General features: G+C 46.4%; 1 protein-coding gene across 2 annotated transcripts; it reads right to left on the reverse strand.

The window, feature by feature from the left end:
- Positions 1 to 7,022: 7,022 nt before the first annotated feature.
- LOC110507278 (extracellular calcium-sensing receptor-like) lies at positions 7,023 to 11,618 on the reverse strand. 2 transcript variants are annotated; one of them, XM_090224017.1, is made up of 11 exons: positions 11,389 to 11,618; positions 10,990 to 11,281; positions 10,577 to 10,786; positions 10,284 to 10,382; positions 9,800 to 10,115; positions 9,544 to 9,716; positions 9,158 to 9,388; positions 8,563 to 8,686; positions 8,275 to 8,468; positions 7,879 to 8,157; positions 7,023 to 7,758 (listed from the first exon to the last, which is right to left on the reverse strand). In XM_090224017.1, the coding sequence occupies exons 1-11, from the start codon at positions 11,616 to 11,618 to the stop codon at positions 7,330 to 7,332; spliced, it is 2,577 nt and encodes an 858-aa protein (XP_090080143.1). In that variant the 3' UTR covers positions 7,023 to 7,329. The 2 variants fall into 2 exon arrangements, with proteins under 2 accessions (XP_090080143.1, XP_021442837.2); XM_021587162.3 differs by having other exon boundaries at positions 10,544 to 10,786.
- Positions 11,619 to 15,812: the final 4,194 nt, after the last annotated feature.

Genomic DNA, 15,812 nt, shown 5'->3' on the forward strand with positions numbered 1-15,812 from the left:
TCGTTGTGGATCGGTTTTCTAAGTCCTGTCGTCTCCTCCCTTTGCCCGGTCTCCCTACGGCCTTACAAACTGCAGAGGCCCTGTTTACACACGTTTTCCGGCACTATGGGGTGCCTGAGGATATTGTGTCTGATCGGGGTCCCCAGTTCACATCAAGGGTCTGGAAGGCGTTCATGGAGCGTCTGGGGATCTCGGTTAGTCTTACCTCAGGTTTTCACCCCGAGAGTAATGGGCAGGTGGAGAGAGTTAACCAGGATGTGGGTAGGTTTCTGCGGTCTTATTGCCAGGATCGGCCGGGGGAGTGGGCGAAGTTCGTGCCCTGGGCAGAGATGGCTCAGAACTCGCTACGTCACTCCTCCACTAACCTTACTCCCTTTCAATGTGTATTAGGGTATCAGCCGGTTCTGGCTCCTTGGCATCAGAGCCAGACCGAGGCCCCTGCGGTGGACAATTGGTTTCGGCACGCTGAGGAGACCTGGGAGGCAGCCCACGTCCACCTTCAGCGTGCCATAAGGCGCCAGAAAATTGGCGCAGACCGTCGCCGCAGTGAGGCCCCAGTGTTCGCACCAGGGGACAGGGTCTGGCTCTCGACCCGAAACCTGCCCCTTCGCCTTCTCTGCCGGAAGCTGGGTCCGCGGTTTGTGGGGCCGTTTAAAGTCCTGAGGAGAGTGAACGAGGTATGTTATAGGTTACAACTACCCACTCATTACCGTATTAACCCCTCGTTCCATGTGTCTCTCCTCAGGCCGATGGTGGCTGGCCCGCTCCAGGAGGCTGAAGTGCGTAATGTTCCTCCGCCTCCTCTAGACATCGAGGGGGTTCCGGCGTACTCTGTTCGATCCATTTTGGATTCGAGACGTCGGGCGAGGGGCCTTCAGTACCTCGTGGACTGGGAGGGGTACGGGCCGGAGGAGAGATGCTGGGTTCCGGTGGAGGACGTGTTAGATCCTTCCATGTTATCAGAATTCCACCGTCTCCATCCGGATCGCCCTGCACCTTGCCTTCCGGGTCGTCCCCGAGGCCGGTGTCGACGCGCAGCTGGAGCCGCGCGTCAGGGGGGGGGGTACTGTCACGACTGCTGCCGAAGTCGTTGCCTCTCCTTGTTCGGGCGGTGCTCGGCGTTCGACGTCACCGGTCTTCTAGCCATCATTGATCCTTTTTTCATTTTCCATTGGTTTTGTCTTGTCTTCCCATACACCTGTTTTCAATCCCATTCATTACCTGTTGTGTATTTAACCCTCTGTTTCCCCTCATGTCTTTGTCAGAGATTGTTTTATTGTCAGTGTAGTGTGATTGTTGTATAGGTGTGCGTCGGGTCCTTGTACCCATGTTTATGTACATTTAGTGTTATGGAGCATACTCCGTGGACTTTATTAAAAGACTCCATTTTACACTCCATTTGACTCTCCTGCGCCTGACTTCCCTGCCACCTATTACATCTACGCATGACACATATGGCAGGCAAAAACCTGAGAAAAAAAAACAACCAGGAAGTGGGACATCTGAGGTTTGTAGTTTTTCAAGTAATTGCCTATTGAATATACAGTGTCTATGGGGTCATATTGCACTTCCTACGGCTTCCACTAGATGTCAACCATCTTTAGAACCTTGCTTCAGGCTTCTACTGTGAGGGGGAGATATTGAGAGCTGTTTGAGCTAGGTGTCTGGCAGAGTGCCATGAGCTCAGTCTCGTGCACGCCCGTGAGAGTTAGCTGCATTCCATTGATTTCTAAAGACAAAGGAATTGTCCAGTTGAAACATTATTGAAGATTTATAACAAAACAACCTAAAGATTGATTCTATACATCGTTTGACATGTTTCTACGCCCGCGCCTCGTGAGTTTGGATTTGTGAACTAAACGCATGAACAAAAAGGTAGGTATTTGGACATAAATGATGGACTTTATCGAACAAAACAAACATTTATTGTGGAACTGGGATTCCTGGGAGTGCATTCTGATGAAGATCATCAAAGGAAAGTGAATATTTATAATGCTATTTCTGACTTTTGTGACGCCTCTCCATTTTTGGAATGTTTTTCTGTGGCTAGTTGCTGACCTAACATAATCTTAAGGTGTGCTTTCGCCGTAAAGCCTTTTTGAAATCTGACACAGCAGTTCCATTAAGGAGAAGTTTATCTATATTTCCATGCATAACACTTGTATATTTTATCAATGTTTGTTATGAGTATTTCTGTAACTTGATGTGGCTCTCTGTACTTTTACCGGATGTTTGTTTGAGACAATGCATTTCCCGAACATAACACACCAATTTCAAATGAGGTTATTGGACATAAATATTAACTTTATCGAACAAAACACAAATTTATTGTGTGACATGAAGTCCTGTGAGTGCCATCTGTTGAAGATCATCAAAGGTTAGTGATTCATTTAATCGCTATTTCTGACTTTTGTGAGGGCTCTCCTTGGCTGGAAAATGGCTTTATGGTTTTCTGTGACTAGGTGCTGACCTAACATAATCGTTTGGTGTGCTTTCTGCGTAAAGCCTATTTGAAATCGGACACTGTGGCTGGATTTACAAGAAGTTTAAAATGGTGTAAAATACTTGTATGTTTGAGGAATTTCAATTATGGGATTTATTTTATTTTTTATTTGGCGCCCTGCAATTTCACTGGCTGTTGGCAAGGTGGGACGCTACCGTCCCACATATCCCAGAGGTTTTTAATGAAGCAATGTTCGATCATTCCTACCTGGTGGATCATATCAATGTTTCGGATGTATGGTCATTTCTGTTAGCCATTAGTTTGGTTGTTAGCTCTTAGTTTGGTTGTTAGCCCTTAGTTTGGTTGTTAGCCCTTAGTTAGGTTGTTAGCCATTAGGTCGGAAGTTAGCCCTTAGTTTGGTCGTTAGCCCTTAGTTTGGTTGTTAGCCCTTAGTTTGGTAGTTAGTTCTTAGTTTGGTTGTTAGCCCTTAGTTTGGTTGTTTCCAGAGGAGAGGGAGAAACAGTGAGAGAGCTGGTTTAATTCAGACAATGAGAGGGGAAGGGAATCTCATGTACCCTAGAGCTGGTTTGATTCAGATGAGGAGAGGGGAAGGGAACATTATCTCAAACCTCTAATGTGCTGCAAGATGTTTCATACACTGTGAAACAGTAAACATTCTGAGGGGCGTACCAGCCAGGCCTATAATACAGTAAACATTCTGAGGGGCGTACCAGCCAGGCCTGTAACACAGTAAACATTCTGAGGGGCGTACCAGCCAGGCCTATAACACAGTAAACATTCTGAGGGGCGTACCAGCCAGGCCTGTAACACAGTAAACATTCTGAGGGGCGTACCAGCCAGGCCTGTAATACTGTAAACATTCTGAGGGGTCTACCAGCCAGGCCTGTAATACAGTAAACATTCTGAGGGGCGTACCAGCGAGGCCTGTAATACAGTAAACATTCTGAGGGGCGTACCAGCCAGGCCTATAATACAGTAAACATTCTGAGGGGTCTACCAGCCAGGCCTGTAATACAGTAAACATTCTGAGGGGCGTACCAGCCAAGCCTGTAATACAGTAAACATTCTGAGGGGTCTACCAGCCAGGCCTGTAATACAGTAAACATTCTGAGGTCTGTACTGTAGTGTAATTCAATGGCTCAGTAATTCAACAGCTCAGACACGAGACGTATGTGGCAAGGTCTACAAGAAATCACAGGCTACAAACGAAAACCAGCCACGTCACGGACGCCAACGTCACACTTCCAGACAAACCAAACACCTTCTTTGCCCACTTTGAGAATAATACAGTGCCACTGTCGCGGACCACTAACAACGACTGCGCCCCCCCCACCCCCCTTCTCCTTGGCCGACATGAGTAAAACATTTAAACGTTTTAACCCACGCAAGGCTGCTGGCCCAGACGGCATCCCTAGTCCTCAGAGCATGCGCAGACCAGCTGGCTGGTGTGTTAACGGACAGATTCAATCAATCCTTATCCTAGTCTGCTGTCCCTACATTCTTCAAGATGGCCACCATTGTTCCTGTACCCAAGATGGCAAAGATATCTGAACAAAATGACTACCGCCCCGTAGCACTCACTGCTGTTATCATGAAGTGCTTTGAGAGACTAGTCAAGGATCATGTCACCTCCACGTTACCAGCCACCCTAGACCCACTTCAGTTTGCATACCACCCCAACAGGTCCACAGACGATGCAATCGCCATCACACTGCACGCTGCCCTATCCCATCTGGACAAGAGGAATACCTACGTAAGAATGCTGTTCATTGACTTCAGCTCAGCTTTAAACACCATAATACCCTACAATCTCATCATCAAGCTGGAAGCCTTGGGTCTCTACCCAACTTGTGCAACTTGGTCCTGGACTTTCTGACGTCAACAAAACAAAGAAGATGATCGCAGACTTCAGGAAACAGCAACGGGGGCACCCCCCTATCCACATCGAAGGGACAGCAGTGGAGACGGTAGTACGTTTTAAGTTCCTCGGCGTACACATCACAGACAAACCGAAATGGTCCACCCACACAGACAGTGTGGTGAAGAAGGCTCAACAGCGCCTCTTAAACCTCAGGAGGCTGAAGAAATTTGGCTTGTCACCCAAAACCCTGACAAACTTACAGATGCACAATCGAGACCATCCTGTCGAGCTGTATCACCGCCTGGTATGGCAACTGCATCTGCCTCAACCGTAAGGTTCTCCAGAGGGTAGTGCAGTCTGCACAACACATCACCGGGGGCAAACCACCTACCCTCCATGACACCTACAGCACCCGATGTCACAGGAAGGCCAAAAAGATCATCAAGGACAAAACCACTCGAGCCACTGCCTGTTCACACTGCTACCATCCAGAAGACAAGGTCAGTACAGGTGCTTCAAAGTTGAGACCGAGAGACTGAAAAACAGCTTCTATCTCAAGGCCATCAGACTGCTAAACAGCAATCACTAACTCAGAGAGGCTGCTGCCTACGTTGAGACCCAATCACTGGCCACTTTAATAATGGTATCACTAGCCACTTTAAAAAGTGGCGCTTTAATAATGCTTACTTATCTTACATTACTCATATCATATGTGTATACTGTATTTTATACCATCTATTGCACCTTGCCTATGGCGCTATTTATATATACATATTCTCATTCACCCCTTAAGATTTGTGTGTATTAGGTAGTTGTTGGATAAATGTTGGAACTACTGTAGAAGCACAAGCATTTTGCTGCATTCGTAATAACATCTGGTAACCATGTGTATGTGATCAATAACATTTGATTTGATATGATTTTATTTGTTCCTCTTCCTCTACCACTTGATCATCTCTTCACAGGTCTCTTTAAATCCTGTCTTTCACCTGTTCACTATGGTGAAAGACAATAAGCCATTCACCTGGGCTCAGTTTCTACTGTTCCCCCTGAAGGACTGATAGTGATACCATGGGCTCCAAAGGGAACTCTAATGGGGCCTCTAATGGGGACTCTAATTGGTTCCCTAATGGGGACTCTAATTGGGCCTCTGATGGGGCCTCTAATTGGGATTCTAGTGGGGCCTCTAATTGAGCCTCTGATGGGGCCTCCAATGGGGACTCTAATTGGGCCTCTGGTGGGGCCTCTAATTGGGACTCTAATGGGGCCTCTAATTGGACATCTAATGGATATCTAAAGGGGACTCTAATGGGGACTCTGATGGGGCCTCTAATGGGTTTCTCTAATACACCTCTAATTGGGATTCTAGTGGGTCTCTAAGTGGGCCTCTGATGGGGCCTATTATTTGTTCTCTAATAGGGTATCTAATTGTGCCTCTGATGGAACCTCTAATTGTCCCTCTAATGGTGCCTCTAATTGGACCTCTGATGGGGCATCAAATGGGGCCTCTAATTGGGACTCTCTGGGACTCTAATTGGGTCACTGATGGTCTTCTGGTGGCATAGGGAGAATTCCTTGATAATGACCTGAGGCCCTGATAGCTTACTGGACCCAGAATGCTGCTACTGAGGCCCAGATAGCTTACTGGACTGTGGTGGTAATTCTACCCGTTGTGGTGGTGCTATTGGGTAGTAACTCTACACGTTGTGGTGGTGCTATTGGGTAGTAACTCTACCCGTTGTGGTGGTGCTACTGGGTAGTAACTCTACCCGTTGTGGTGGTGCTACTGGGTAGTAACTCTACCCGTTGTGGTGGTGCTATTGGGTAGTAACTCTACCCGTTGTGGTGGTGCTACTGGGTAGTAACTCTACCCATTGTGGTGGTGCTACTGGGTAGTAACTCTACCCGTTGTGGTGGTGCTATTGGGTAGTAACTCTACCCGTTGTGGTGGTGCTATTGGGTAGTAACTCTACCCGTTGTGGTGGTGCTATTGGGTAGTAACTCTACACGTTGTGGTGGTGCTATTGGGTAGTAACTCTACCCGTTGTGGTGGTGCTACTGGGTAGTAACTCTACCCGTTGTGGTGGTGCTATTGGGTAGTAACTCTACCCGTTGTGGTGGTGCTAATGGGTAGTAACTCTACCCGTTGTGGTGGTGCTATTGGGTAGTAACTCTAACCGTTGTGGTGGTGCTATTGGGTAGTAACTCTACCCGTTGTGGTGGTGCTATTGGGTAGTAACTCTACCCGTTGTGGTGGTGCTACTGGGTAGTAACTCTACACGTTGTGGTGGTGCTATTGGGTAGTAACTCTACACGTTGTGGTGGTGCTACTGGGTAGTAACTCACGCACGCACGCACGCACACACACACACACACACACACACACACACACACACACACACACACTGACTGGGTGACGAAGGAATCATGTGTAGGGGGTCTAAGTTCTGTCAGACAGACTCAATACTAACTCTTCCAGCATGAGTAGACACTAAGTCATCTTTATTGGTATTGTTCATATAGACGTGTTTCATTATGACACTTTATAAGAACACATTCTAATATTAACAAAGTAATATAGTGAAGTTAGAGCAGGGAATTAATATGTCCAAACAGAATGGACATTCCTCTGTTGAAATGAATATCAACGAGCCCTAAATCACGATGTGAGAATGTTGAAGTTAATATTTGGACATCATGTATTTCATGGAAGTTTCTAATTGGACATCATGTGTTTCTTGGTGGTTTCTAATTGGACATCATGTGTTTCTTGGTGGTTTCTAATTGGACATCATGTGTTTCTTGGTGGTTTCTAATTGGACAACATGTGTTTCTTGGTGGTTTATTATTGGACATCATGTGTTTCTTGGTGGATTCTAATTGGACATCATGTATTTCTTGGTGGTTTCTAATTGGACATCATGTATTTCTTGGTGGTTTCTAATTGGACATCATGTATTTCTTGGAGGTTTCTAATTGGACATCATGTGTTTCTTGGTAGATTCTATTTGGACATCATGTGTTTCTTGGTGTTTCTCTCTGGTCTCAGAAGGATGATGTAACACTTTGGAGCAAACAGACAGAACAGCAGCCCAAAGCTGGAGGCCAGGATGGCAAAGATCTCTACAGCTACTGTGTACTTCCCAGGAGAGCTGACGTAGGCAGGGATGAAGGAGATCCACACGGCACAGAAGATCAGCATGCTGAAGGTGATGAACTTGGCCTCGTTGAAGTTGTCTGGGAGTTTCCTGGCCAGGAAGGCTAAAAGGAGACAGAGGGAGGCCAGAAGGCCGATGTAGCCCAGCACCAGAGAGAAGCCGACCACAGAGCCCACTTCACACTCCAGGACGACCCTCGGGCCCCGACCCTCTCTGTCCCCCCTCTCAGCAGGTCGGGGTGGAGCTAAGGCCAGCCACAATACACAGATCAGCACCTGTGGAAGGGAACGGAGGTGGAAGAAAAACGCAAGCACAGTTATCACAACAACAAATAATATGGTCAATGAAGGAAACAACTACATTCCTAAAGAATATAGTAAAAACTAGATGTTCACCTGGATGAGTGTGCAGAGTGAGATACCCATCCTCTGCTGGGTGGGGCTGAAGTATCTCATCAGGTTCTCTCCAGGCAGAGTGGCCCTGAAGGCCACCAGCACCACCACAGTCCTGCTGAGCAGACAGGAGATGCAGAACACAAAGCTTATACCAAACAGAGTATGTCTCAGCATGCACGTCCATGGCTTCGGCTGGCCAATGAAAACCAGTGCACACAGGAAGCAGATCTTGAGTGACAGCAGGAGCAGGAAGCTGAGCTCAGAGTTGTTTGCTTTCACCTGGAACGAGACAGAGAAAGATAATTTACACAATGACATGTCAAAAATCCCATCGTTATATGACACAATCTCGTCTCTGTCCAGTACCTCTATATATGATCATATGATTCAACTCACCAGGGCCGTGTGACGGTGGTAGAGGAAGGTGGCCAGGGCACCGGCTGTGAGTGTTGCCCCGGAAACTGAGATGACAGACAGGATGACGCCCATGGTGTCGCTGTAGGAGAGGAAGTCCTCCAGCTGGGGGATGCAGGCCGTACGATCAGGGTTGGACCAGAACCGCTCTGGACACCTGATACACTCAACTGACCCTGATAGAGAAGGAAGAAGAATGAGGAGTCCAAATCAGGACCAATCAGGGTTGAGGAAAAATATGAATTGGAATCAGAACAGTTGATAGACTACCTGTTGTGTTGCTGATCTCTCCCTCAGCACAGGACAGACAGTCAAAGCAGCACACAGGCCTCCCCTTCTGTACCGCATGCCTGGTACCAGGGGGACAGTCAGCACTGCATACAGACACAGGGACCTATCAGAGGTGGGAGAGGATGAAGCCATCATTTTCAAAGTCATTGCTATTATCATAATTATTTCACAGACAGGCAGGCTTGCTGGACCCCTCTGGGGATTATGTCAGGAAAATGACCAGTTGCGCTGCAGTCTAAGGCGCATATGAGTGCAAGAGGTGCAACTACTGTCCCTGGTTCGAATCCAGGCTGTATCACATTAGGCGGTGATTCAGAGTCCCATATGGCAATGCACAATTGGCCCAGCATCATGCCGGGGTTGTCTGTCATTGTAAATAACATTTGTTCTTAACTGACTTGCCTCAATAAATGAATGTTAAATTAAAATAAAAGATGTCGATGTCAGAGCTTTCACTCTGAGGTCTACTTTATGTCTTTCTCTTTTCTGTATGGTTGCCTCAGGGTGATAAAATAAAAAATTATAACGCACGCACACACACACACACACACACACCAAACTGAACAGTTCTAACCTCATCTCCGCTGCCCCCACCCCACACCACTTTATCCATGTCGATGTGAAACTGGTCGTCCGATCCCTCAGAGGACAGAAAATGTCCGACCTGGACAAACTCTGCCGTCCCCTCGGGGGTCACATGCCAGTTGATGATGTCATAAGAGGCAGGCGGATCACCATTAATGTCGAAGTGGAAAGATTCCCCCACAGGAGTACTGAAGTTCACTCCCCTCAGATAATGAACAATCTCAAAGAGAAAAGGGCATTGGAACAGGATTAAGAGTTAGAACCAGTTGTGGCTTTTGTTCTTTAGTATTCAAACCTTACAAAGTGTTTTCACTGTATCCTGACTGGAAACATTAGTGTTCTTAACTTGAAAACAGATCAACATGTTATTCTCACCTGGCTGGGCTGAAGCTTCCTGATATCAGGGCACTGTCCACCATTAAAGACTCCATCCCCTGGTCGACAGGCCATCATATCCTGTATGGCGTAGGCGATGGCGTACACAGCCTTGTACACATTGTAGCTGGCTCTCAGCTGAGACACGTCAGCATACTGGCTCTCCCCCTCACCTAGGATTGACACTTTATTTTACTGAGATAACATTGGGAACCAGGACTAAAAAACAGAGCTTTAGGTGTAAAGTCTCCCTCACGTATGACCTCTGACCCAGTACACTGTCGCCGGGACGGCAGTGTCACGCTGGGGTCAACCCCCAGAGAACACCCAAACATCGCCTCCCACAATTCCCTCAGGAAGGGGTCGGACTTCTGGTAGTTCCCGTCTGGATGGAGGCGTGTTAGGAAAGGACCCAGGCCGGGAATGTCAGCTTTCTTCAGTGCAAAACCGATTGTCCCGGCAAGAGAGGGCATGTTTTTTTGGGAGGCGATAGTAGAGTAGGTGACCCAGGCCTCTGAGGCAATCCACTGCTTATCTGTAATGTTCTGACGGACAACCTCTTCCATCAGGGCCTGGAGAATGAAATCGTTAAAGAGATCTAGATAGTCAAGATGAAATGCATGATTATCAATAAGGAAATGATTGTGTCTGTAAAGGGCATCAAGACATGGTAAGACACAAGGACACTGATAGAGCTGTGTTACAAATCATTAACAATACTCTGACTGGTAACTGCTCACCCCTGAATGACCTGTGAATCCTACAAACGCCACCACCACTCTGGCAGTAGATCCTTTGATGGTATCCACTATGTGCCTGATCTGTCTCTTAGACGGTACCTTGGGGATGACCATCAGTGAGAGAAAGGGAAGAGAGTCAGAGAAAATCAGAGAAAGCGTATATGTTAGATTAGAAGAGACGGGGAGTCAGAGTGAAAGAGAGAGAAAGATAGAGCAAAAGAGAGAGTGTACATTGTCAGATCATCAGAGTGAGGTCGTACCTTGGGAATGACCTCAGAGTAAGCGACACACACCCCAGATCCCTGGAGCTCTTGGAGAAGCAGCTGAACCCCAAACTTGCCATAGTCACCATCCCCTGACAACAGCCCCACCCACACCCAGCCCAGCTGACGCAGCAGCTTGGCCATGCCCCGAGCCTGGAAGGCATCGCTGGGTACCGTACGGAAGAATGAGGGGTACCTCCAGGTGTCACTCAAACACGCACAGGTGGCAAAGTAACTCACCTGGGAGAGAAGAGAGTGAGTGAGAGAGAGAGAGAGAGAGAGAGAGAGAGCGAGAGTTAAGGATAATTATAATTTGTAAATGACTGAGAGCAGAGGGAGAAGGAAAGTAAATGTTAGAGAGAGAGAAATCTAGATAGAGATTGAAATGTACTGTGAAAAGAGTCATCATCTCATCCCAACCTGTAATCCAACCCCTGCCTCACCATGGGTAAATCAAACGGCCCGAGGGTCTGTGCCACCACGATGGAAGCTGAGGAGCGGGCATCCCCGATGATGATGGGAACCTCAGGGGTTGTGCCACATTCTGTGCCCACCACAGAGGCCTCCTTGCCGGTCACCATGGCTAGGGCCGCCCCCAGGGTGGTGCCCTCTGACAAGCATGTGTCAGATGCCAGGAACCCCAGGTTGAGGTTAGGCAGGAGGGCTGGGTCACGGTTAATCTCCTCCACAGCAAAGATCATAGTCTGGAGCCAGCGGTAAGCACGCTGGTTGAACCTGACAGACAGAAGAAAGGAAGAAACAGAGAGATGAGATAACTGAATACACATTACCTTCAAGTGAAAACACAATGACAAAAAGCTGTTATCAAACAAGCTGCATACATTGTACAGGTAGAATTTCCCTTAATGCTCCTGAACTCCTGCTCTGGTAGAGGGGCTTCTACATGGATCGGGAACAGGCCCCCAATGACCACATCTCCTGCCCGATAAACACTGCCGGAGACGGGCTTAGCTTCCAGCCGACAAGCCCCCTCTCCACCTCCATCCAGACCCCAGACAGACCCAGGGACATGGAGACAGTAGAGCAGCCACAGCCAGCCACACAGGCTCATCACCTGGAGAGAGATAAGTCTGAAGACTGGGAGAGTTCCGTCACCTGTTGGAGAGAGACCAAACCAAGAACTTGCAGACAGAACACTCTGTAAACAGAACGATATTAACAAAAAGTGCCATCAGTGAAGATATACACCACAGACACCTGTAACCAGATGTGAAAAAACAGTGATTGACACACAAAATCTTGTTCTACCTCTGCCCTATCTGGCAACAGCAAGCCTTATCCTGGTGAGCCAGACAGACAGAGAGAGAGAGAGGATGAGTGTCTGTCAGTCTGGCATCTCCTGCAGAGAGTGTGAGAGTGAAAGAGGGAGAGGAAGAGGAGAGAAGGGGAGCTGCTGATATAGGGAGAAATGAGCCCCCGGCTAAAAAACAAGCACACGGTGCTTGTAGGGAGGACGGGGCAGGAGGGGGTTAATTGGGGACTTGTTATTGGAGGATAACTTGGGGAGCAGGTAATTGGGGGTAATTGGAGAAAGCCTGTGAGGGTGATGTTATTGAAGGTAATGTGTAGTACAGGAGATACAGTATCTGTTCTTCAACAACATCTGATGGATCCATTCAGACAATATTACATCATACTGTACTTTAAATTATTTTATTAATTGTGGCTAAATGGATTGGCGAGATGGGTAGAGAGTGAGAGAGAGAGAGTGAGGGAGAACGGGAGAGCGAGATAGAGACAGAGAGAGCGTGAGAGACAGAGAAAGAGAGAGAGAGAGAGAGAGAGAGAGAGAGAGAGAGAGAGAGAGTCATGCAGAAGAACAGCTCCTGACTTTTTATAACTTTCTGGTTGTCAAGAGTGAGTTTAACACATGTGTGTCAAATGTGCCAGCTAGCTTACCATCTAACTCCAACTGTTTACTGGTGGTAACCATGGCAACACCCGCAGCAGCAGACAGAGACTTTCCCCCCTTTTTTTGAATTTCAAGCAGAAATCAAATCAGAGAAGGGAAGAATCCATTTTAAACACAGAATTCTGATGAAGAACCGGGATGCTTTCTTTGCAGACTGCTCACACAACAGGACTGTTACAAACCTGTTATTTTACACAGACCACACTACAGCTGGAACCAGGCATTTCAGTTGTAGAACAAAGAAAGGCATCTGCAAGGGAAGGCAAATACACAGTTTTGAGGACAGCGAGAAGGACCAGGAAAACAGGTTTCTGATGGTAAACATGCACCAGAACGGCATTATCATGGTCCAGGGCAGTGATGCTGCACTCAGCTCTTTTGTGCAGGACTTCCCCACCCTAAGGAAGATAGCGGAATACAAAAAAGACAAGGACAGCCCCCTGACCTCTCTCCTCAGGCACACCAACAGCACCAGCCCAGACCCAGACCTATACCCACACAACAGGTCTATCCTGCCCCCTACCTGCCTACAACCAACATAGTCAAGACCACCATCTGCCTGCTGAGATACAGGCTCTCTCTGTTAGAGTTAGAGGTATGGGTTACTGACCTAAAGGAGCAGCCCCTCAGCTACACCACCTACAGCCCAGACACAGAGCTTCTACAGGACAGGATCAACCAGTGCAGGTCCCAGATGAAGAACTCTGTCTAGGAGCTGAGAGAGAGCCTTACCACAGCGCTTGAGGAGGTAAAAGCCACCATGAGGAGAGAGCTGGTGCAGGTAAAGAAGGAGATGTTAAAGGAGTTGTCTGTCATCAAGAGGGTGCCACAGCAGATAGAGCAGACTGTAGAGACTCATAGAGAGAAACTGCAGCCCCTCACCAACCCTTCACCCACACCCCCAGTCAGCAAGGAGGCTCATATGGGGACACCTACTAAAGAGAGAAGTTCTCCGGTCCCCCACACACACCCCTCCTTCTACACAGACCCTGTGTACCCCAGCCCCAGACCGTAAACCAACTACTCTGGTAAAACCAACTGAGGTGGCCATCCTCATTGACCCAAATGGGAAATTAAACAAAGAGGATAAACTCTTCCCCGACAACAAGGTGTCCAAAATATGGTGCCCAAAAATGCAGGATGCACTCCACATCCTGTCCCAGCCTGACATTGACACACCAGGCCATGTAGTGAGATTTAAAACCTCTTTGGGCTGAGATCCCGCTAACGGGATCGATATGACAACAGCCAGTGAAAGTGCAGTGTGCCAAATTCAAAACAACAGAAATCTCAGAATTAAAATTCCTCAAACATACAAGTATCTTATACCATTTTAACGGTAATCTTGTTGTTAATCCCACCAAAGTATCCGATTTCAAAAAGGCTTTACGACGAAAGCACACCAAACTATTATGTTAGGTGAGTGCCTAGGGGCAGAAAAACAAGGCCATTTTTCAAGCCAAAGAAAAAAGCAGAAATAGAGATAAATGAATCACTAACATCTGATGATCTTCATATATGACACTCATAGGACTTCATGTTACACAATGTATGTTTTGTTCGATAAAGATCATATTTATATAAAAAAATCTCAGTATGCGTTACGTTCAGTAGTTCCAAAACATCCGGTTATTTTGCAGAGATCTCAATTTACAGAAATACTCATAATAAACATTGCTAAAAGATACAACTGTTATGCATGGAACTTTAGATAAACTTCTCATTAATGCAACCGCTGTGTCATATTTCAAAAAAGCTTTACCAAAGACCAAAACAACCCAAACAGATATCCGCCATGTTGTGTAGTCAACAGAAGTCAGAAATAGCATTATAATTATTCACGTACCTTTGATGATCTTCATCAGAATGCTCTGCCAGGAATCCTAGTTCCACAATAAATGTTTGTTTTGTTCGTTAATGTCCATAATTTTTGTCCAAAATGACTCCTTTTTGTTTGCACATTTAGCCCAGTAATCCAATGCTCCAAATGCTCAATGCACGATTGCTTAGTTCAGACGAAGAGTCAAAAAAGTTATATTACAGTTCGTAGAAACATGTCAAATGATGTAAAGCATCAATCTTTAGGAGGTTTTTATCATAAATCTTCAATAATGTTCCAACCAGAGAATTCCTTTGTCTTCAGAAATGCAATGGAACTCATGCTAATTCTCACGTGAATGGGCGTGGTCAGCTCCTGCCACTCTGCCAGACCACAGTAGAAGCATCAAACAAGGTTCTAAAGAATGTTGACATCTAGTGGAATCCTTAGGAAGTGCAATTTGACCCCAAAGACACTGCATATTCGATAGACAAAGAGTTGAAAAACTACAAACCTCAGATTTCCCACTTCCTGGTTGGATTTTTTCGCAGGTTTTTGCCTGCCATATGAGTTCTGTTATACTCTGTTAAAGGGAATTTTTATCTATAATGACTAATTATGTATACATTTCAATCAGGATGTACTAATCAGAATACTATTATGTCACTGTACATGTATGAATTTTCTTTCTTGATCCCAGTACTGAATATAATGTGGTGAATGTGGTCAAGAGTTTAGAACAATGACGGTCTGTTCCTTGGTACAAATGAATGAACTATATCTCCAGACTGACTAGAATGCTGATCTACACTGGCTGACCTTGGCTCTAGGCGAGGAGGGAAGGCTTGAGAACTATAGAACCTTTCTACCAGTGTCAAGAAGAGACATTTAGAAAAGGAACATTTAGAAAACGCTGACGTTATTTTCAGTTTATAACCTGTGGTAAAATGTGTAAGTACTGAGTACTCTCTTGAATAAACTCTGCTGTCTGATTTTAAGACTGGGCTCTGTCTATCATTATAGAATAAGGGAATTACAAATCCTTATGAATTGACAGAGTGTTTAATTTTAATTGGGTATTAAAACATAGAGCAAATTAATTCATTTAACATACTCAAAGACATCGTTCAAACAGTTTTAGAAACGGAGTGTTTTCTATCCAAATCTACTAATTACATGCATATATATTAGCAACTGAGCCTGAGTAGCAGGCAGTTTACTCTGGGCACCTTATTCATCCAAGCTACTCAATACGGCCCCCCAGCAATAACAAGTTTTAACTAACCTCCAGACGAGCTTCAATGACATACAACTCTCCTTCCGTGGCTTCCAACTGCTCTTAAACGCAAGTTAAACTAAATGCATGCTCTTCAACCGATTGCTGCCCACACCTGCCCGCCCATCCAGCATCACCACTCCGGATGGTTCTGACTTAGAATATGTGGACAACTACAAATACCTAGGTGTCTGGTTAGACTGTAAACTCTCCTTCCAGACTCACATTAAGCATCTCC

Source organism: Oncorhynchus mykiss, chromosome 27 (genome assembly GCF_057628025.1).
Source record: "Oncorhynchus mykiss isolate SJ-2025 chromosome 27, ASM5762802v1, whole genome shotgun sequence".
Lineage (NCBI taxonomy): Eukaryota > Metazoa > Chordata > Actinopteri > Salmoniformes > Salmonidae > Oncorhynchus > Oncorhynchus mykiss.

What these genes read in the sequence shown, in the direction of transcription:
- LOC110507278 (XM_021587162.3), bottom strand. Translation starts at nt 11,618, where the DNA reads ATGAGCCTGTGTGGCTGGCTGTGGCTGCTCTACTGTCTCCATGTCCCT. An exon ending in GATTCACAGGTCATTCAGGG is followed by an intron (nt 10,116 to 10,283) that starts GTGAGCAGTTAC and finishes TTCATTCTCCAG; the next exon opens with GCCCTGATGGAAGAGGTTGT. An exon ending in ACCACCGTCACACGGCCCTG is followed by an intron (nt 8,158 to 8,274) that starts GTGAGTTGAATC and finishes GTCTCGTTCCAG; the next exon opens with GTGAAAGCAAACAACTCTGA.